Here is a 23,621-nt window from a genome sequence, read left to right as displayed (position 1 = left end):
TCCATGATCTCTAGTTCTACGCTCGCATCATTATTCACCGAAACTGGACAGCTCTCTAGTCAAACTCTCTCCTTGTCTCCGTCTGCTTATGACTTGCTGCTGTCAGACTGTTTACACTGAGCAAGTCTGTTCACTGTCTCCTGTATGTCCACCAGAGCTGGCCAAAAAAAAAAAAAGATTATGAAAGACTTTTTTTTATGTATTAAAAAATGCAAGTCAGCTGGTGAACCAGCTCTCTGGAACTCAAGTAATAGACACTGCATATTTTAAACAATATGCACATGAAGACAACTAAGCCATCTCGATCAACCGAGTCGAGCTGGGCGATGGAGAAAATCAAATATCACAATATTTCTCATCAAATACTTCAATATAAATACTGTGGCGATACAGGGTTGACTGTCGGTGCAGAGCACATTTTAGCAACTTGTGGCAGCTTTTTGGTAGGTTTCAATAAGAGTAAAGTATTTTGCTCACTTTTTTTTTTCACAGAGTCCCTCATGTTTTTATTCTATGCCCCTCACGTTTTTTCAGGGGCACTCTGATCAACTTGAGTTTTAAAAAACTTCAACTCAGAGTGGAAAAGTGCCCAACATTATTGCAGTTTTTTTCCCATTGTCCTATCAGATGAACAACAAGTTCAACAAGTTAGCAAAGCACTGTGCGTGGTTTGTGTTAGATAATTTTAGCTAATTTGCAACGTTGTCCTAAGCAAGCTGCAAGACAGATCTGTATTCTCAACTACTTTCTAACATTTTACCAACCATATTTAGGCCTGAAGCTACACAGCTGATTGTCAAACTGTCCCCAACTCATCCTAAAATATGCCTTGAATCAAGCATCATCCAGGTGAAGCTTCTGGACAAGCTAGTGGTTTCTACCTTTCTCACGTATTCACACAGATCTCTGTTTCCCTGTGTCCAACATACTATTTAGGAACAGCCTCTCATCCTTAATCAGAATTGATGCCCTATATCTGTCCATTTTGTATGGAACAATAAACAAAAAAGTATCCACCTGGAAGCGGGATGGTGGTTGGTTGTACTTCCTGATGTTTCTACCATTTTTTTCCCCTGATGAAGGGGTTTTTTTGGGGGGTATTTTTCCTTATCCGCTGTGAGGGTCCAAGGACAGAGGGATGTCCTGTGCTGTAAAGCCCTCTGAAGCAGTTGTGATTTGTGATGTTGGGCTTTACAAATAAAACTGAATTGAATTTGACTGCAAAAAGCGCTCCGTCTGACTGGGGCAGGCTTCAACAAAAAAGGCAAATACACCCCATGTACAAAGGCTTTGTCCTTGCCGCAGCAGCTATGGGTTCAATACCAACCTGTGGCCCTTTGCTGCATGTGGTCCCCCCCTTTGTCTACCCCTTAACTAGGTATCTGACTTCAAATAAAAGGCAAAAATGACAAAAAAAAAAAAAAAAAAAAGCTCCCTTGGGTTAAATTGTTTTTCTCACACCAAGTTCAAGAATGAAATTTGTGTTTCAAAGTTCAAACACGAAGCAAAGAAGTGGTCCTCGAGTTGAGATTTGTCTAACAAACTACTGTTTCTAAGCTCAAGAATTAACCTTCATGCTCAAATATGTACTGTAAAACTTCAGTTAGTAGCCCGAGCTATTATTTTATTTAACCACTGAACTCCACAGGTCTATATTTGGGACAGGCGTCTACTGGGAGAGGTCTTTAATTCCTTTCACACAAAACTGTTGCTCAAGTTGTTTATTTAAAGCAGAATGAATAACACTTGTTTAAAAATTAGATAACATATCAATTATGAATCATTCATTTGATCTGGCGCTGACACATAGCAAATCTGACAGAGTGAGTTACAGCACTCGAGGATTACAGCACCTGGCATACCGACTACTGACACCACTTTATCCTGCTGAAACAATCCTCACAACCTGGATACATTTTTATGAAAAACTCTTTTTATTCTTTTGATCTGGGGACTCTTACGGACTATGAATAACTTACAGGGTGATCGAAGAATAGACACATAGATACACATGTGTATTGTCAAAATGTGTAGCAACAACTGGCTAGTAAAAGTGACTTTTAATTGAACAAACACTACCTGTACTTCCTGTACATAATAACATATCTTATAAAGCACTCAGATCTGTTTTTAACACACACAATCCTTTCTCATAGGCTAATGCATCACAGCTGCCTTCACTGCACAGCTGGCCCTGGTCTAGATGTGGTCTGCAGTGTCCAGGCTGCAGGTTGACTGCTGTAAAGCTGTCAATACACTGACGTGACACATTGCAATAATACACTAGGCCTACTGTAGCCCATCACTGCAGCTTATAGCGGATGATAGGAGGAAGTCTACGCCAAAAAAACACTACCTTAAAAAAACAAAGTCACTATAAACTCACCACCTGGACATAAAGCATTTTAGCTACTATGACAACAGCACCACAACCGTGTCATAGCAACACATTAGCATGTAGCATACACATTATACAGTCATTATAAACTCTCTTTTACACATTAAAGACACTTTATAGGTGCTAACGGAAACATTAGAGGGATTTATAACGGTGTTTTATCGGTCCCAGGCTTCTGAAACAACTCAACCCTGTGTGTGTGTGTGTTGTTAGGCTGTGAAGTGTCTACATACCTCGACCATTAAACAGGACATTTAACCATCGTGGACAGCGAGTGAATGCGACGGAATCAGGCGCGTGCCGGAGTGTTTTCATGTCACAGGAAGCGCACGAGTGGCGGACCGCATGCAGCAGGACGAAAGGTGACGGTGTCCTGGGTGACACTTGTTTAAAACACCGCCTGTGTCATCCTCCTGGGTGGTGTCTGACCCTACACACGCTGTGAGGACGGTGTCGGCTCTTTATGGAGGAAGGTGAAGTTACTGTTTGCCGCCCTCCTCCGCCGCCGCGCCTGTCCGCGTGCAGTTTGTTGGTTGAGAGCCGCAGAGAGCGGAGAGGGGAGGGGCTGGTCGGAGCATCACAGGGGCGGGGCTTGTGGGGAGTGGACCAATCAGAGCTGGGTACTGTGGTCCTCAATTAAACAGCGCTTTAATTTGGAATATTTTACTATAAGACTAAATATAAATATCAATAAAAACATTTCATTTGATTTACATTGATATTTATTTTGATATATATACTGCTGGGTAGTTTAATCTACAATAATCTATAATAATAGTAAAAAGCACAATATTTTCCTCTGCAATGTAGAGGACTATAAATATAAATTAGCGTAAAATGGAAATACTCAAGTATCAGTACCTCAAAATTCTCAAAATTTTAATGATAGCAGTTGCAAAGTGTTCTGTTTCTACTCTACTAATATCTGTAACATCACGTTTTATTTTATTTTATTTAAGGCCTATTGTCATCGCAATGTCAACTTATGGATAAACTCATTGTGAAAGATGAATATAAATATAAATATAAATAAATAGGTAAATAGATTTTGATTTTTTAATATTTTCATTTTATTTGATATATTTGACATTTATTTTGATATATATACTGCTGCTGGGTAGTTTAATCTATAATAATCTATAATTATAGAAAAAATACAGTAACTCTACTACTTTCTACTACTACTCTACTTTATTTTATTGTAGGCCTATCATCATCACAACGTCAACTTGTGGATAATCTCATTGTGAAAGATAACTATAAATATTAATATAAATAAATAGGTAGATAGATGATAGATTTTAATATATATTTATTTTTTATATTTACATTTTATTTGATATTTATAAATAATAAATACATTTTTTTTATTTATTTTGATATGCTGCTGGGTAGTTTCATTTATGATAATCTATATAATACTCAAGTATCAGTACCTCAAAATTCTCTAAATTTTAATGATAGCAGTTGCAAAGTGTTCTGTTTCTACTCTACTAATATCTGTAACATTAAATATTTAATTTTATTTCATTTAAGGCCTATTGTCATTGCAATGGCAACTTGTGAATAACCTCATTGTGAAAGATATAAATGTAACCTCCTGAGACCCTGTGTCACATTTTGGGTTTACTTGACCTTATACTTGATTTTACTTGACTTAGACTTGTTGTCCTCATTCACGGACGCTTTCTGTGCCATCTAGTGGTAGTGAGAGCACAATACACTAATCCAGGTAAAAACAAGATGGCAGCCATCTCTGCCAAGTCAGCCTGACAACAAATTTGACAAATTTTAGCAACAGTAATGCTAGGACTCTGGGACACTTGGGACTTAATTATTGTTGAAATAGCTAGGAAAATTTAAAAATTAAAAAAAATGCAAGAGGAATATCTATATATCTATATATATATATATATAGATAGATATATAGATATATATATACATACTGTACATATATATATATATATATACTGCTGCTGGGTAGTCGAAGAAACTAAAGCAGACAAATAAAAATAGTGGCGTAAAAAGTACAATATTTCCATTTGAGATGTATAAGTATAAGTACAAGTACCACAAAATTCTCTAAATTCTAATGATAGCAGTTGCAGTGTTCTGTTTCTACTCAACATTTAAGACTACTAATATTTGTAACATTACATTTCATAATTAATCTAAGAAAATAAAAAATTATGGATCTCGAATCCCCCTACAGAAGGGGACGAAGGGTGTTTCCCAAAAGAAAGTTTGGTACAGATATGAAAGCAGGGCCACATTAGCTGACTAGAGGGGTTGTGGATCTTTATTTCTTCAGAATCGGGCTGCACAATATATATATTTCATTTTATTTTAGGCCTATCGTCATTGCAATGTCAACTTGTGGATAAACACATTGTGAAGAATTATGATATTGCACTTAGGGACTTTCTTTAGTTAGTCATCTTTATTATCAATGCCTTTTGTGTATAATATAATGTAATGAGTATGTTTTCCTAGTGTATTACCTGACAGTAAGAATCTTTTTGTTACACTGAAATAACCTGTTTATATCTACATGTTTCTACAGCAGACAAGAATGGACAAACCAAACACTGGCTCTAGATGGGGCCATTCGAATTTTTGTGTTTTCACGTCTGCCACTGATAAGTAACATGGAACTGCTTTGTGCAGCATTTTCACCAGTTTTAATGTGTGTTTGTTTTGGAGAGGAGGAGACCTCTGCGGTCAATTTGGCTCCTGATAAAAACCTTCTGAACATCCACTGAAGGATTTCTAACCAGAAGAAGTTTCAGCTGGTTGCGATGCAGAATCCTCACTGCTATATGCCTCTAAATCCCCCTAAATCTTACAACCTGAACCTTTAAGATCACAAGTATGCTGCTGTAACACAGAGCATATAGCAAAGCTGAAAGACCTGGAAATCTTATACTTAGATCAACTGTTGCGTTAAGTAGATGGCAAAACATTGTAATAGTTTTTCTCTGGTTCCCAACAATGGCTCTCTACCCCCACTAGGGGTCGCCAAAGCTTCACAGGGGGGTCATGTATAGGCATACAGCCTATATGAGCATTTAATTCATTTCTGTGTAGAAAATTAAATTATTATGAGGTTACAAACTCTCTCAAAATCTCACAGGACAAAGGCACAGTGAGAGCCTTCACACTCTCCCAAACAGCCTCGTCCTTCATTAAACCTATTAAGTTCATATGATTGTTGGGAAAAAAGCATAACACAGACAGAGAATTATTTAAGAAGTTCCTCAAATCTTCAGAGAAACTCTGAGGGAATATTCACAGGAAATAATCTGCTCAAACTCCACCTAAATCTCAGTTATTTCATTCACTTTTCGGGCTAGTTCATCTGTACTGTTATTATCATGCACTGAATATAATATGAAAGATCCATAAAATATGTCACTTCGTCAGGAGGCATCAGTTAACTCTAAGAAAATTAAGAGAAAAGGTCAGAAGCCAGTCATTTGAATCAACTGAATTTCTTGTTAGATTCTGGTTCAAGGACTGTAAATCACGATCTAGGCCGCAGAGATGGGTCAACAGCATACTTGAGTATTCAATCTGTTAAGAAACATTCAACAAACAAGATGAAAAATCTGGACATGTCATTTCAGAGGACGAATGGTTGAGTATGTGCAGTGTACAATAGATATTTTATAACCCTCAAGTTAAATGGTGCACCAGGGCCGTACGCAGGATTTCTGAAATACCAAGGTCATTTAGTCGTGGTGCACGTGGGGGAGTCCGAAATTTTTGTCAATTATATATCAAAAGCCTTCAATCTGGTGCACTTTGACAGCCAAATTAAGAGGCTACATCTATAAAGAACTACACACATCATATTAGATTAATCCCATCTTATCATGTTTCTCTTCCCACTTCATACTATAGCGAAATTGCCTTTCACCAAACTTTGTTTGTGGGTATTTATAATTATGTTTGAACCACTTATTCTTTAGCAGGAAGTACTTCTCTTCATCTGTCAGTTGTCAGTTATATTAATTTTTATATCAATGAAAAAACAAATCTGTGTTTCTAAATTCTTACATGTTTACATGTATCTCATAGCAAGTTGGAAGAAGACATATTCTGCCATATATGAAGAGGGGGAGACTCTCTGGAATCTGGCAATATAAGAACCATGATGCTGGGACATTCTGTCACTTCACAGCTGTCCAAAACATGTGGTTTGTGCCAGGCGGACATGATTGCCAGTATTTTTTCATTCTTGCAAGAAATTCCATTGACTCATTCACAAGTCAAAAATGTGTATTATCTGAAAGAAACATGCATTATTTACATCTAAGTTCACAGAAAAATAGTCAACCAAGTGCAATGATGTCCTCCAAGATAATATTTGCCACTTTGCAGTAAAAAAAATTCTGGACGTTTTCTTGTCGACATGATCTTGACTTACTTCTCTGTGCTCTGTGCTGCTCTTTGGTCTGACCTGAATGTTTTTTTGTTGTTGTTTTTCAGTTTCAGTTATATATTGGGGAGACATTTTGGGCATTGGGGGGTGGGGGCGTGTCCCCCTCAATGTATATGGTGACTACGGCCCTGTCACGCATGCATAATTAGGCTGCAGTTGTCTGGGTGCGCAAAGGTGAAGTGCGCTGGTCTTGTCATACAAAGTTTGATGGAGTGTCAACTGGACAAGATGGAGATATTTGCATCTTGAAAGTTGGACTACAAATGTGGATAGACAGGGAGAAACACACACAAGCCTAAGACGTGGTAAGATACGATATTCCTCACTATATGAAGTGACTGATAACAAGATCTGTATAATGGATTGTAAAGAAATTCGTCAGGTTTTTATTTTGTAGCCAATCGATCTGGATTTATAGCGCGATGGGATGACAGCACAATGATGTGTGTGGTATCATTGGAAAGCTCTGCTCCTGCACTTTCATATGATATGTGTAGCATTTCTGTGTGACCCTGCATTCGCGAGTACCAGAATTTTCTTTTTTAAATAATTGTTATTATAGAGAAGAGAGAGACACTCAATCACCTTCCATCGGTCCTCCCACGTACTTTCACTGCACAAATGAAATGATTTATTTTTATTTTTATTTTATTCATTCATTTAGGTTGGGAAAAAATACAGAGGTCATGACCTCGGTGTCCTCAATGGTATTTACGGCCTTGTAGTGCACAGATAGAAGCTTATGTCTTAAATGTGGATACAGTGTCTGCCTCCCACACTGAAACAGGAAGATGATTCCACTGAAGAGGATCCAGATAGCTGAGGGCTCTGGCTCCTGTTCTGCTTTTGGAGACTTTAGGAACCACGAGTAACTGGGATGATATGGCACTATGAGCTCTCTATGATATGACAGGGCCTGAAGAGTCTGTCATAAATATTAATATATTATATATCTATTCAAGAAAATGCAGTCAGTTGAAGCAATGTGAAAGCATGGTCTAAATGGGCAATACTGACACCTGCTGGAAGAGAAGTTTAACTTAGTGTGGTTCAGTATGTGCTGCACTTAATTTAGGCTACATGAGTGAGCCAGTGAAATAACTAACACATTTAGGTGCTGTACAGGCTGCTCTAGTGAGTGAATAGTGAAGGAAAAATAGAATTGAAGAGTCATCTATTCCCTTTTCTCTATTTCCTCTGTTGTGTAACAGACAGAAAAACAGGGTAAATAAAGCAGAACTCAAATCCTGCACACACTGCACTTTTTCTTTATCATGCTGCACCATTACTCTCTCCATTACGTTACATCAAATGGTGACATTCATGTTTAATTTTGCACATAGTCCCTTAAAAATAAAATGTGATAAATAAAATCAGAAATAATCAGTTAGTAGAACTTGTGTAGAGTCCCTTAAGTTTACTTTTATGTGAGTTATTCTGTCTGTAGAGGGCTCAGTGAACAGGAAAACAAAAGTAACAAGTACTGCCATGGTGTACAAAGAATTACTTTTTTGTCGTAATACTCCTAGAGCACTCAAAAAAGACTGCTAATATGAGGGGTTCTTGTATTACATATTTAATCGCTTGGATGTTTTGTACTTCCTTTACATTTCGTTCACTCAGTGTGAAAAAGCAGGATGTGGGTGAAAGCTGACAACTTGTTCTGCAGATGATTTCATGTTTGTATCCTGTTTCTTAGAAATTTGAAGAAAAAAAAAGGCAGTAAGAGTTGTTTTCTTGGGAAGATGAAAGTGTCCGAGTTGGTTGGTTGTAGCTAGTTCTCTGTTTGTATGGGAACTCTTACTGAATTTATGAAAACCTCAGTCACCCATGCACAGAACTCTCTGCGCTGCTGTTACTGGGACAGAAACAGCTGTATTAATATGCACGGGACAGTAAATGTACACACACAGTCACAAACTGATCTTTTTTATTGCAAAATATCATATTTTCAGTTTTAAATTAGAGTACAAAGTGACACAAAGTGAGAGTGAACAAGTTTGTTTGTGCCTCCTCGAGTCAGAGGACTTCCTTTGCACGCTTTGGCACTCTAAACATCTGCACTTCATGCACTTTTAACCACAGAGTGTTTACTTGTTCTTCACAGGAGTTCTCCAACATGACAACCCAGCGGGGCTAAAAAAAAAAAAAAATTGTTTTAACATCAAAACATGATCTTAATGAGCACACAATAGGTGAGTGTTTTACAACTGAGATGATACTGTATGAGGGTCATCAGTCGGACATCCAAACTTTAGTCAGATGTCATTTATCTTTAGTCAGATATAATTTATAGGACACTGTAAAACATACATAAAAACAGAATGCAATGATTTGCAAATCTTTTTGACCTATATTCAGCTGACAACAGTACAAAACCAACATATTTAATGTTCAAACTGATAAACATTATTGTTTTTTGCAAAGATACAATTTTTATGATTTTGATGCCTTTCCAAAAAAATTGGGCCGGGGCAAGCAAAGACTGGAAAAGTTGAAGAACGCTCAAAAACACCTGTTTCGAACACTCCACAGGTAAACAGATTAACTGATAACAGAGGTATGACGAGTGCGTATGAAAGGGGCATCCTCAAAAGGCTCAGTTGTTCACAAGACAGGATGGTCACTACATAAAAAATGTGTGGGCAAACAGTCCAACAGTTTAAGAACAATGTCTCTGAGTGACCGTCCTCTACTGACCAATCAACAGACTGCAGTGTTCACAGCTCCACCTTTTAGTACCAGATCTGTGTGCTAGGAACCCCAACAGAAGGGGGACCAAAAATTGGGACGGTACAGAACGGTTCCATTGGTACCATCCACAACTTTTCACAGTGGAAACAGAAAAAAAGTGTACAGAACTGAACTGTACTGTACTGCTCATCGGAAAATGGTCTGAAGAGTGCAGGTACTGAAAGCAACTGAAATCATATATATCAAGCAAGAGTGGGAAAGAATTTAACTTTGAAAACTTAAATGCAGGAAAATTTTATCAGTTTGAACATTAAAGACCTTGTCTTTGTACTGTATTTAACAGAATATAGACCTAAAAGGATTTGCAAATTATTGCATTCTGTTTTTATGTTTTCCACAGCATCCCAATTTTTGGGGATCAGGGTTGTAAGTGGACAGCTACAGCTATTGTATGCTTGTAAATCCTCTTGAGACAATTGGGATTTGGGACTATAAAAACAAAACTGACTTGACTTCTCTTCTCTCTCACTCCAAACTCATCAAAACCAACACTTGTTCAAGGGCTCTCACATTGAAGCACCCTTTAGCAAACTCACAAGGGAAAACGGTGCTTAAACACAGCTGTCCTTGCCTAAAATGTGAAAGAAGTGGTAATTTTGTTCATAAAATGTATGTGCTGTGTTGTAAGCAGCACAGGCAGAGACAGTGAAAAGTTGTTTATCCTTGCTAAAGGTGTTGGTGGACGGTTTGGGTGTGTTTGACTTCATGTTCACATACTGATTTTACCATAAATGTTCATGTCCTGTTTCTTACCATATGAATGTGGGTTTGTGGGTGGCTGCACACTCTTCATTTGCAAGTTTCCTTTGAGAACTGAAACACATGTACTTGTACATCTTGGTACGCAAAGGGAAAATACAGCAGACGCATTTCATTTTTGCTCATCACTACAAGCATGTAGTTGATGGAGTTGGCCTCTTATTGGGCTGTGAAATGAACTTAGATTGTATAATTCAGAAGATACTTCTAATGGACATCTACAAGACACAGATATCTGTAATCCAACCAACGAGGATGGATTATATGTTTTTGTTTGATTTTGTTTTTTTAAATTTTGTCTCAGGTGAGATGATTAAGCAACTTCTACCAACGTGAATAATGGAAAAGTGAGTAACCCACGTTACAAACGAGAGTCCCAAGACAGGTATGATTTAAGTTTAAGTTTTGGGGTAATCAAGAATAATTTTATATATTTTGTTTGAAAACTCATGTTGAATCATGCCTCATCAGCATATAGGGAATACCTCATTGGAAATATGGTTTAAAGTAAGTAGTTTGGGTATTTTTATGGAGGTAGAGGGGCACTTTAATATTTTAGACAGTGAGTATTAGTTTAAAAATGAATACGGTTTTAGTCTGTAGGATAAATTGACAAAAAAACCCTGGCACAAATAAAAAACAGTTATTAGAAATAACCCAATCAGGAAAGGGTTTCATGTAATTATTTTTAAAAATAATTTTGACGTTCTTAGCATTGCTGTCCATTATGTCGCACTTAGATGGTTTGACGACGTCTGAGTGACGTACATACGTGCATATGTGCTTACCCTTGAGCTTGAGAAGGCAGGAACAATGGCGGCTGATGAAACAATGAGTCCTGTAAGTTTGAATATTTTAGGCTTGAATGAATACACCTGCCCGGGTGTATGGTAAAGTATGTGGAAGTACTGCAGTTTGGGAAGTTGCTGTTTGTATTTGAATGTGGATCGACTGAATGGACTGAATCAGAGTCGTGCGTGTTTGTTTGAAATTTTAGCATTGCTAATAGCATGGAGGAAGTCGGCGTTTATTTAATCACACTATTGTTAGAGTGTTACAGTTTGGTGTTGTTATATGGTAATTCATTATCGTAATGCATTTTTGATGATACTGCAGATTTCAATCGAGTGTGTGGACAATCCTTGTGGAATTGGTGGTGTGGTCGTCGATGGCGATCAAACATATCCCCTTCTTTTTCAACAAGTAAGATTTGTGCCATTTAATTTGAAGTGTAGAATCAAAATCTGTTTGAATATGTGGTTTTACATAATCAATTTTTATATAGCATGTGTTTTGTTTTCAGGATACCGTAGGGTGGACGGCCTCTGGTGATGGACAGGGCCCTCACAGGTTAGCCAAAGCGAAGCAAGGCGATTACATAACACATGAAAGGATTAAGACAGTATATATAAGAAACACAAAGCCTTTTAAAAACACAAGACACATAGAAATATAGTTAAAAGGTTTAAACCAAAGTTAAAAAGAGAGAAACTCTTGGAAAGATCCTTTAATTCATGTTGCATTTAAGGTGACAGTAGCTGAAGTGGAAGCTGACTGAAGCTGAGCACTGACTTCTGATTGCTCTCTGCAAATATCAGGAATGCAGTTAGTTTAACTGTCTTACTGCTTATTTTTCTGATAGCAACTTATCCCACAACTAGAGTCTTCTGACCACTCAAAGCTCTTTAAAACTACAGAGTCACATTCACACACTGGTGGCCGAGGCTACCATACAAGATGCCGTCTGCTACTCAGCTTAAACATTCATACACACTCACACAACCAAGGATGTGGACTGGAGGCCACAGCCGCACACTTTGTTCATGTATGTGGACATACTTTAGTAATATTCTAATGATATATGTTTGTACTAGAGGCTAAACCTCTCTGACATAGCTCTCTTTCTGTGCAACTACTGTTTTGTAGTTCTGTGAGACCTTTCCACTTTGCCCGTTATGAGTATGAGGACCCTGCCACTCAAGACGATCCAGAGACTGACAGCGGTCCACTATCCAGGTAAAAGAAATATTTTTTCAATCTACACCCTGAGAGGCAAGTGAGAAAAAAATGCATTGTGCATCTCTGCAAACCACCAATATGTAACATTTGTGCTTTTTATATGTATAGCATATCAAAATTTCTAGGCTGCCCCCGACTAACAATTTTGCTAGTCCACCAATAGTCGTCATTTAGGGCCATTAGTCGACTAGTCACCTGCATGTTTATGATATTAATTTAATTATTAAATGATATATTTTGGGCGGGGCAACAAAACGATTTGAGTTGAATATGTGAGAAAGAATAGTATCAGTAACATTGTTAACACTGTGCTACATTACAGAGAAATACAAAACCGTACTAATGAACCTTCATTAATATAGGCCTATATTTTATCTACAAGTGCACGTCACACACTGAGCGAGCCGCCTGTTAATGACGCTGTGGGCTAATGGGCATGTAGCTACTTCCATGTTTCAGATGATACGTCACAACTAACGTTTGGTCAACTATTAGGTGGCAGCCCTAAAAATGTCTACAATGATGTAGCTCAAATTACATGTATATGAGCTCACTTTGTCATCAGGGGGTGGAGGGGATGGTGGATGGTATGATGGCTGCCAAGCAGCAGACATCTGTTCAAGACCAACAAACAACAAAACTGCATGGTTGCTTTTGTGCAAGATATTGGTGGTGTTTCCAGCCGTGACTGTAGCACTAAAAGTGTGTGTTTTTTGTGAGACATCACCAATGAAAAAAGTAGTAACCTAGAAAAACGACTCTGGCAAAGGTTTTGCAAACAACGTATGTCATAACACTACATACTGGATATAATGACTGTAATACCAGTGTTTATAAGATCAGTAATATCAAGTCATTCTAAACTACACTGCTTTGTTGTATTTCCCACAGTCCCCAGGAGGAGGAGGAGGAGGAGGAGGAGGAGGAGGAGGAAGAAGAAGAGGAGGAGGAGGAGGAAGAGGAGGAGGAGGAGGAGGAGGAGGAGAAGATGAGTGACATCTACAGCCATCAGCCATCTACATAAATTGACCAACTGAGACTCCAGGAAGTAATTGGCCCCAGAGCAAGAATTAGTCTGGAACACAACCCCCTGTAAAGAGGACAGTTGCCCTTTTTGCACATATGCATTTATATAAATTCAACAAAGAACAGAATCAGTGAGCTTTAGAGGTACTGATAGGAATTTTTGTTACCTTTGGACAGCACCAGGCAAGCTATTTCCCAATTAACAAACTTTATTTATTAAGTCCAGGGATTTCTTAAAAATGATTTCAAACACTAAGGATTTGGTGAACTGCTTCCATGATATTTCCATGAACGGTGCTCCACTAAAATGTTCATCTGGACTCAAATACTCTATTTTGTGACACTAGGTCACTGAAAGAATGTGAAGCATGAAAAGGGAGTGCAGGAAGGCTGAGAGACAGTGGAATAAATCATAACTGTCGTACACTATGAGCATAAGATTTTTAAAATTAAAATCTTAGAATAGTGGCTTTCAAGATACAAGCGCAAAGTACTGTAAGATAAAATCTTGGTTTTTATGTCAGACCATTGTTCATTCAGTTAACCCTGTTTCTCCTGGTGCCTCTATAGCCTCAAATACAGACTGTGAAAGGTTTTTAACTTTTTTCATTGACAAGACTGAGGACATTTAATCCAAGATTTACTTCACACTCCTTTCTCTGGCTCATCTTGTCCTCAGCACATTGTGTGTCTTTAAGGAAATTACTACCCAAAAAGAAAATTGAAACCATCTCAAACATTACACCATTACTGAGTCCACTGGACGTAATACCTTTACCAAATTCTTATTAGTGATTCTAGATAGTAGGGCTGCCCCCCTAATAGTCAACCAAACGTTCGTCAACCAGAAAGGCCATTAGTCGGCAAAATTTCATTGATCACTATTCTTTCTCACACCTTCAACTCAAACCATTGTGTTGCCCCACCCAAAATATGCAATTTAATAATTAAATTAATATTGTAAACATGTGGGTGACTAGTCAGCTAATGGCCCTAAATGACGACTATTGGTTAACTAGGAAATTTCTTTTAAAAATTCTGGGGCAGTCCTACTAGATAGTGTAGCCCCTTGCCTGTTCTCAGTGATCATAAGCTCTTTATCTTCCAGATGTGTTTCAGACTATTTCAAGGCTGAGGTCACTTCTCACTGTCCTTCTGAACATAACAACTACAATCCAGTTTCTAAGCTTCTCCTTTCATCCTGGAGAAAACTGTCTAAAATCAATTGTTGGAGTTGTTCATGTGTAACAATATCTTATCTGTTGAAAGAGTTACCAATGACATCCTGATGAAGGATGATGTAGATGAATGCTCCGTAGTGGTTCTGCTAAATCTTAGCACCACCTCTGATGTAGTGAATCGAATTAGCATTACTACTGAAAGGTTGAGAACATGGCTCTATGCAAGGACCAATTATATTCTCTCTTTTTATACTACTTTTGGGACGCATTAACAGAATGACGTTTCAGTTCGTTGATATTCACCTGTACCTGTCCTGTTATTTGTTTCCTGTTATCTGTTCTTTTATCTGTACTTATTATTGTGACATACAGATTACTGTTAATTTATCATGTTGATCTGTTCTGTACGACATCTATTGCATGTCTGTCCGTCCTGGAAGAGGGACCCCTCTTCAGTTGCTCTTCCTGAGGTTTCTACTGTTTTTTCTCCCCGTTGAAGGGGGTTTTTTGGGGGAGTTTTTCCTTATCCGCTGTGAGGGTCATAAGGACAGAGAGATGTCGTATGCTTTAAAGCCCTGTGAGGCAAACTGTGCTTTGTGATATTGGGCTTTATAAATAAAATTGATTGATTGATTGATTGATTGACTTATATCCTTTTTTCTGCTTTCTTTGTTATTGTTATTTAGTGACTGTGAATTTCTTTTTGTTTTCCTGCTTTCTTTCCCTCTGTCTGAAGCACTTCTGTAACAGTGGTTTTGAAAGCTGCTACATAAATAAATAAATTATTATTGTTAAATATGGTCGTCCAGCTTTGTTTGTAACGTACAAGCACAAAAGTAGGATTAGTCTTCAAATCAAATTCACGGCAAAAAAACAATAAAACATTACCAAAACTGTCAAGCTATTGCTTTAAGCTTTACCCTGAACTACACAACATCTTTGTCAAAAACTGATGGAAAATTATGAGGTAGTTATCACATACTGTTTGAATATCAAATATAGACATGGCTCTAAATATAAAGTATGAATATGGGCTGTATCCCAGGCAAGTTTTTATGCAGTCACAAGGGCGTAGGTTTCATTTCAACATTGGTGGGGACACATATTAAGCTGGGAATCCTCTGACAAAAAAATTTGAGTGTCTTATTAATTCCCTACATTCTGGTGAACTTTTACACACCAGTTTACACCATAAGCACTTCACTTATGTAAAGGAAAACACAAAATTCAGTCGGCAGGTTGACAATTCAGAATATAAAAATATAATGCAGTCAGGCTCTTTCAAATATTTATTCTCTTGTAGATTATCACTGATAAATCAATACACATGTAGATATAGTTTACTTTTCCATCCTTTGTGTCTTTTGTTTGAGGTTTAACTTCTTTAAATGTGTATGACTGTTTATCAAGTCAGGACTATTGAAACTTAACGACTAAGGGCCGTTTCATAGTCGACGCAAAGGCATGCAGATGCGAACGCATTGGGACGCATCTAGACGCATTGGCTGCCATGATGCATGCTTGTATCTCAAAATGTGTTGTCCATTCTTTTGATACGCGACACAGTGACGCATGTAATACCATGCGTTGCCAGCGGGGGTGATAATGCAAGCGACATACTTGAAATTAACCACATTTTATTCACAGACTAAGCAGGTATGAAATATGGCAGGCAAGTAGGAAAAACTTTGCGAATTAGCACGGACACACCCCCATTTATATGACAGTTCTAGTGCCCTTCACTCTAATAAAACAGCAGTATTAACTAGCTACAGCAATACTAGCTAGCCAGAATGTACCAGTGACTCTGCTACCCCCTATTATGCAAGAAACTTGCTTGAACAGAAACCAACAGAAAAAGGCATCCTTTAAGGTCGGCACGACAAGCAGCCGGTCACCATTATAGTTTAAAAGTGTCCGGTGGCATCAGGGGGAAACGCGGCGGGACAAAGACAAAAGTTAAGGCAGTGAAATTTCGACTGGGGCAGGCAGGAGGGGTGGATGGGCCCAACAAACACCGACACCCAAGAGAGCTGTAAGATTATAGAGCCAAACCATGCTCTTTTTTCCTGAACGCAACCACATGCTTTTGTTGTTGAAGGAAAAAATAAGTTAATTAATTCACGGTGCTGTACAGACATTGTGCGTTTCTTTTGAAAGAGACTGTATGTAAATGGTAAATTTCCTGTGAAAACTTATGTGTATTTTGAAAGAAGACAATGCATGTAACAGGCTGAACTTGACACGGCGTTCCAGAACGTCAACAAACAACGCACCCAGGGTACCTTGCACGTCATATGACCAAACACCAATATGTTGAAGGGGACACTGTGTATGGCTTCTGATTCTTCTGTTCATTTATTTATTTATTTATTTCTGTGTCTTTCTGAAGTAACTGTAAGTATTGGTTATTAACTAACTGACACAACATCTATTTCTTATTATGTGCTTTGAGGGAGGGGCAGGTAAAATAAGGTTGTTTTCTTCTCCCTGCTCCTTTTTGGTCATGGAATGTGTATTATTCATTCTTACTTTCATTTTCTGTAACTGCTTATCCTGTTAGGATCCCAGCTGACGTTGGGCAAGATGCGGGGTACACCCTGGACAGGTCGCCAGACTATCACAGGGCTGACACATAGAGACAGACAACCATTCACACTCACATTCACACCTATGGACAATTTAGAGTCGCCAATTAACCTGCATGTCTTTAGACTGTGGGAGGAAACAGGAGCACCTGGAGAAAACCCACGCTGACAGAGAGAACATGCAAACTCTGCACAGAAGGGCCCTGGGTTCAGATATCAAAGCAACACAATACATTTTGTTTGTCGTACTTGTCGTTCCTCTCCTTTATAGGAGAGATATAGAATAGTAGGCTACAAAAGGTGAGCTGATGAAAACATCCAAAAACAGGCAGGTAACTGGAAGTCCAAAAGAAAGAAGAACCAAACTAAACTGAAAACCAACCGGGATAACATGATAAACTCAGGGGAAAAAAACAAACAGGCAGGAAAAAGAATAGGGAACAATTCCATGAACAGAGATGAACTGACAAGGAACAAAGGGAAACACACAGGTATATGTACTCAGAAAACCAATCACAAGAATGAGACACAGCTGGAGTAGGAGGACCAAACAAGACTAATACAGAACAGGTGTGAAAGGAAGACTCTGGGAACAGGGAAGGACTAACGAGACTGGTGGAAGACAGGTGTGATAGAAAACAGTGGGAGGAGACAAGAGACAGGAAGTGAAACCAGACACAACACATGAGGAGAGAATCTGCAAAATAAAACAGGAAGCAGATTAAACATAAATGAACAACATAAAACACGGAAGAAAACAAACAGAAAACACAACGACAAAACATGAACAAAATCCCAGGATCATGACAGATACACAATTACAGTTACGCACACTCTCAACATTTCCTAGGAATTAATGATCAAAATGGATGTACTAGTTTGTCAAATCAAGGTGTGAGTGTTAACAATAATGAAAGAAACCACTTTCAAAGGAGTGGGTTAAATTACAACACAAATGGGAGTGTGCACAAATTACAACACCAAATTTCTCAAATCTCATGACATCCTCCCACTAATGGCAGTTTCACAATTTTTAGATTCAGTTTGAACAGGAAAGAATATTGAGTAATCTGCGAGCAGCTGATATATTGGTCAACTGACCATCATATTTGTCTGACAGCATCTTAAAGGAAGGCATTATCAGTAATTATCTTCTTAAAAACAGTCATTTGCAAGTTGGTGTCACTGTGAAGTCGTTGAATACTGGCACTTAGTCAGTGACTTCCAGCGTCAGACACCCCCTTAAAAAGCCGTCCTTTCATGTTGGCATGTTATGCCGCCAGTCACTGTTATTCTGTAGCGGCACCTGGCATTGTTAGGGGGAAACCCAGCCAGACGACAATAAGGGGGTGAAAGACCAAGTAGGGCGGGTGAAAGGGGTGGTGGATGGGTCCAACAACCACCGACTTTCACTCGAGAGCCGGTGTTTACTTTCCATATGTATGTAACGCCATGCCCTATTATTTTTTTCTAAACTCAACCACGTGCTTTTGTTGTCAAAGGAAAAAAAACGTCAAGTCACATTGTTATGCTGACTTGGTGCATATATTTTAAAAGAGACTGGATGCAAACTGTACATTTCCTTTGAAAACAGACAATGCATGTAACAGGCTAAAGTTGGCACAGCGTCAGAGGTCAACAACCAACATGATACCTTGCACATCATATCTCAACGTTGAAAGTCTGTGACCAAATGTGATGTGATCGGAGTGAGAATGTTTTATAATTTCAACATCATTAATTCAAACTACATTAAGAAAGTTTAGTTTAGATACAAAAGCTTTTACCTCCAGTTCTCTGAAGGCTGTACGTCGCTGAGGGTCAGGAAGGACAGTGTGTGACTTCAACATTCAACAAATTAAATTTTCTTGTTTTTTGTTTACATGCTGTGAAACACCCCCGATGTAACCAGATGGGGCAATAGTGCACCGTCAGTAGGCCCGTTTCCACCGCAGGAACTTCGAGGTAATTTTACGGGGCCGGGGCCGTTTGTGCGTGTCTCCACCGCAGGAACCACCCCTGAAGGACAGAGTTCCAGAACTTTTACAGGGGCTAAACAAGTCCCTGCCTCGGAGTAGGTACTCAGAACAGCCCAGAGAGACTCCTGGCTGGGGCTTGGGGATTACTTGGTGCTGACTGGATATACTCAAGGCGGGATGTAACGTTTTGTAATTACTATGGTTATCGTAGATTAGCTGGGCTAACCGTTAGCTGTTAGCCGTTAGCGGTGTCTGTATTAACTCAATATATGGTCCGTGAAAAAAATATTTTTTCCAGCGGATATCTTAGTTACAACATGATTGAGCTAGCAAAGCAGTTTTGTGTTGTGGTATTTATTCAGTTTTGGGACATCACGATGCCTAGGAAGCATCAGTGGTTGCAACTGACAGGGACAGTTAACAGCAGCAGCAAAGCTAACATCAGGACGTCATCTGTTAAAAGCCTCCTTTTGTCGGATATGACATGAAATTACTCCAGTTAGCTCAATCATGTTGTAACTAAGACATCCGCTGGAAAAAATATTTTTTTCACGGACCATTTATTGAGTTATTGAGTTACAGTTTTTCTCGATTGGTTTGGCTCATTTCTTGAAACAGAAATTACATTCTCAAAACAACATGGACAACCCTCAAAACCACTAGGCACTTCTTCACAACAGATTTCAAATTCTCATTCCTTTCAACAAATTGCAAATGTCTTAGCACACTTTGCAAATGATTAAATACAATTGTCTACAGTTTGCACAAATTGCAAATGTCTAGCACATCTTTGCAAATGATTGATTACAGTCGCCTACAGTTAGCACAATTACCAATTGTATATATCTTGCTGATCTAAACTAACTGTTGATTGTCAGTCAAATGGTTTTACTCTCCAAAACATGTCAGCATTATTTCATTGTGTCAGCCATCACATGCACAAGAGTTCATTCAATTGTTAAAATTAGTCAGGAACATAATACCATGTATAACATCACATTACATGATATGAATATCTTTTGCTGATTGATAAATTGACTCAGGTGAATCTAGAACTTGACTAATAAAGGGGGTGTGTAACACATCTCAGATGACCAATCAAATGGTATGTTTGGTTACCTGACAGGTGCTATCCATGAGTATGATTTTTGCCAAACATACATATAGAGCTTGACCAGAATCAATACAGTTTCTGAACATGGAGGCACCTGGCCAGGTAAACAATGACCAACTGCCTGCTTGAGGAAGAGGAAGAAGAAGAGGAAGAGGAGGAGGAGTAAGGGTGCGTGGTGGTGGAGTAGGTGGAAGAGGGCGAGGGGCACGAAGACACCATGCCGTTCCAGATGAAATTCGGGCTACACTTGTTGACCATGTGATCAATCATGGCCTCACAATGGCAGAGGCAGGTCGTCGAGTTCAGCCGAATGTGCCCAGATCTACAGTGTCTTCTATCATCCAAACCTTCCGCAGGGAAAACAGGTAGGCCTATGTGCTTATTCAACAATGGAATTACTGTATTGATAGTACAGTTTACAATAGTATTCCAATTACTGTACAGCAATGCATTACAGTAGAATTTCAGTACATTACGCAACAGTAAAACAGCAGTACAATTGGTAACTCATTCTGTGAGAAATTCATAAGGCACACAGTAGGTATACAGGACAGGAGAGTGCATCACAGTACAAATGGTAATATTGTCTATTTGTGAATTCTATGTCTAGGATTGGACGACAACCTCGTACTGGTGGCAGAAGAACACTACTCAGCCGAGAACAAGAACGGGAGATCTGTAATATAGTGATGGCAAATAATGCCATCACACTAAGAGAGATCCGTAATACCATAATACAGGACAATCTAATATTCCAGAACATCAACACTATCAGCATATCAACAATAGACAGGGTATTGAAGAAGCATGAGATGAGCATGAAACAGCTCTACAGGGTACCATTTGAGAGAAACTCTGATAGAGTGAAAGAGCTGCAGTTCCAGTATGTAAATGTAAGTCAGTGGTGTGTTACTGGTTATCTATCATTATAACCTGTTTACAGTAAAGCACAGAGGCCACTATATTGAACTTTTGGTGGAGAACACAAAACATTCCTATGTAATTTGCTGTTATGGTATGATTCTACCATATAACTGATTTGATTTTTTGTTGTACTGTATTGTAGAGAATAACGGCATTGGAGGGGAATGAGACTCCTCACACCCTTGTTTTTGTGGATGAAGCCAGCTTCAACCTGGCCAAAGGAAGAAGATGTGGCCGGAATATTACTGGCCACCGGGCCACGGTGGATGTCCCAGGCCAGCGTGGGGGCAATATAACAATGTGTGCTGCCATTTCTGAAAATGGTGTGGCCACCCACATTCCCACACTTGGCCCATACAATACCCAAAAGCTCCTGTTCTTTTTGGATCACCTTTATTCAGATCTCATCCCAGAAAATGAGAGAGGTTTGGTAGGGCCTCACTCAAAGTTGTAGTTGTGTGGGACAATGTCAGCTTCCACCGCGGCCCGCTCATCAGGGCCTGGTTCACTGCCCACCCAAGACTGCTAATGGTGCTCCTACCACCTTACTCCCCATTTCTCAATCCAATTGAGGACTTTTTCTCTGCTTGGAGGTGGGGGGTGTATGAGCATCGGGCTCAGAACCAGAGGTCCCTGCTTGAAGCAATGGATGCTTGCTGTGACAATGTCACAGCAGATCAGTGCAGGGGATGGTTGCGGCATGCACGTAGATTCTTCCCCCATTGCATCGCAAGGGAGAATATCAGGTGTGATGTGGATGAAAATCTGTGGCCAGACAGCAGAGAGAGGACGACCACGAGAGTGAGGATGAGGAGGATGACCATTGAGGTGGAGTTACTGGTGTGAACGATATTGCATATAATTTTCCTTTTTTTGTGCTGATGTGTTTACAGTACAGTATATTTTGCTGTATACATTTTCTTTTTACTGTGATGTTGGCAGTTACTTTATGTTTGTGAATAAAAATACAGTAACAATTTCCATGACAGTGTAGGTCCATCATTTTTTTCAGTTTGATACAGTTTGATTTCTGGTAGCTAGACAAAAGGCATCAATTGCAGTAACCATTCATTGTCAGTGAATGATCTGGACCAAGATTGAAATGTGACATAAGTGATATTTCCATGGTCCACTGCCATAGTGACAAAACATCTAAACATTTTGACCAACAGTGCTTACACAATGCCAAAGAGACTTTGCATTTTGGGGCCATTGACTATTTATATGAGGAAATGGCTTAGTTTTGACACATGAGTTAACTGTTTTGGGAGAGATATGACCTTTTGCAGGTGAGCCATGGTGTTGTGCTGAACCATCCAGGCTATTTTGGCAAATGCATGTAGAGCTTGGAGAATGTCATTTCTGTTTCAAGAAATGAGTCAAAGCAATTGAGAAGGAAACTTGTGTTTGGGGGCCTTGACTATTTATATGAGAAAGGGACTTAGTTTGAAGCATGAGTTAACTGTTTTGGGAGAGATATGACCTTTTGCAGGTGAGCCATAGTGTTGTGCTGAACCATTGGACTATTTTGCCAAATGCACTTAAAGCTTTGAGAATGTAATTTCTGTTTCAAGAAATGAGCCAAACCAATCGAGAAAAACTGTAATACAGACACCGCTAATGGCTAACAGCTAACTACGTCCCTACGTCGCCCTGGTCAAAATGGTCACGCAACGATTACATCACATCCAGAGCCCAGTAACTTTACAGGAACCTTCCTCCTACTCCGCTCTCAATGGAGACACGGCGGTTGAGAGGGCCGAGCAAGAGGACGTTCCTGTAGTAGTTCCTGCCCCCCAAATAGTACCTGGAACTTCTTCAGTGGAAACGGGCCTAATGTGTGTCTATTAAAGTGGTTATTTTTACTGCACACAGGCTCAGGTTGTTATTTCAAGTGTTTGAAGTATCTCTTTGCCTTTTTCTCAATCCAGTCTGTTTCTTAGTGTACCTAAGTCTCGCTCAAAGAGAAGTCTTGTTCTAAAATCTTATGTTTATTCTGGGCGCATAAAAGAATGTCTCCAGCACAGCCCTGTTGATCAGAGAGGGGAAATCCTCTCACATGGTGACACAATGTTGTCCTTTGTACAAGGTATGATCCCTGGACATATCAAGACTACCACAATCGAGCAGCAACAGGTCGCATTCTTTACAACATAGGCACTCTTCCTCTGTGGGCACAGGGTCACAGCCCCACAGTAACACCACCCTCAGCAGCTGGTTTACCCTCCACTGCCTGCTGTCCCCCTTTCTTTCTCTCCCCGTCTGCTCTACAATTGACCCTTGGCTAAGTCCCGCCCCCAGAGGAAGGGAAACTCTGCTGATATTCAACCAGCTGAATGAACGTTGTTTGATTTCCCCCAAAGATCCCTGCCCGTCCGGCAGCGGAGGTCCAGGGTGAAGCCAAACACCGTTCATCTGCACACACTGCAATGCCA

General features: G+C 39.3%; 2 protein-coding genes and 1 long non-coding RNA gene across 9 annotated transcripts in view; 1 reads left to right on the top strand and 2 right to left on the bottom strand.

Annotated features, from left to right (window-relative positions):
* Positions 1-2,927, bottom strand: part of LOC125897157 (cAMP-specific 3',5'-cyclic phosphodiesterase 7B-like) — a 38,518-nt gene extending 35,591 nt beyond the window's left edge. For both annotated transcript variants that reach the window (XM_049590252.1, XM_049590253.1), the window contains exon 1: positions 2,632-2,927. In XM_049590252.1, coding sequence (XP_049446209.1) covers positions 2,632-2,652 — 21 coding nt within the window. In that variant the 5' untranslated portion in view covers positions 2,653-2,927. The remainder of the gene's footprint in view (positions 1-2,631) is intronic.
* Positions 2,928-8,869: 5,942 nt separating this feature from the next.
* LOC125897224 (uncharacterized) overlaps positions 8,870-23,621 on the bottom strand; it is a 31,127-nt gene continuing 16,375 nt past the window's right edge. Inside the window, exon 4 of the long non-coding RNA XR_007450396.1 lies at positions 8,870-8,978. This is a non-coding gene — a long non-coding RNA (uncharacterized LOC125897224). The remainder of the gene's footprint in view (positions 8,979-23,621) is intronic.
* LOC125897222 (uncharacterized protein C53C9.2-like) lies at positions 10,193-15,366 on the top strand. 6 transcript variants are annotated; one of them, XM_049590384.1, is made up of 6 exons: positions 10,193-10,659; positions 11,096-11,195; positions 11,472-11,558; positions 11,659-11,705; positions 12,282-12,371; positions 13,266-15,366. In XM_049590384.1, exons 2-6 carry the CDS (start codon positions 11,169-11,171, stop codon positions 13,396-13,398), a joined length of 384 nt encoding a protein of 127 aa, XP_049446341.1. In that variant the 5' UTR covers positions 10,193-10,659; positions 11,096-11,168; the 3' UTR covers positions 13,399-15,366. The 6 variants fall into 6 exon arrangements, 5 of the variants coding, with proteins under 5 accessions (XP_049446341.1, XP_049446340.1, XP_049446338.1 ...); XM_049590383.1 differs by having other exon boundaries at positions 10,193-10,740; XR_007450395.1 differs by lacking the exon at positions 11,096-11,195 and having other exon boundaries at positions 10,193-10,740.

This window comes from Epinephelus fuscoguttatus, linkage group LG11 (assembly GCF_011397635.1).
Source record: "Epinephelus fuscoguttatus linkage group LG11, E.fuscoguttatus.final_Chr_v1".
NCBI lineage: Eukaryota > Metazoa > Chordata > Actinopteri > Perciformes > Serranidae > Epinephelus > Epinephelus fuscoguttatus.
Note: the sequence above shows the minus strand (reverse complement) of the source record. Positions and strands in the feature narration are given on the sequence as shown.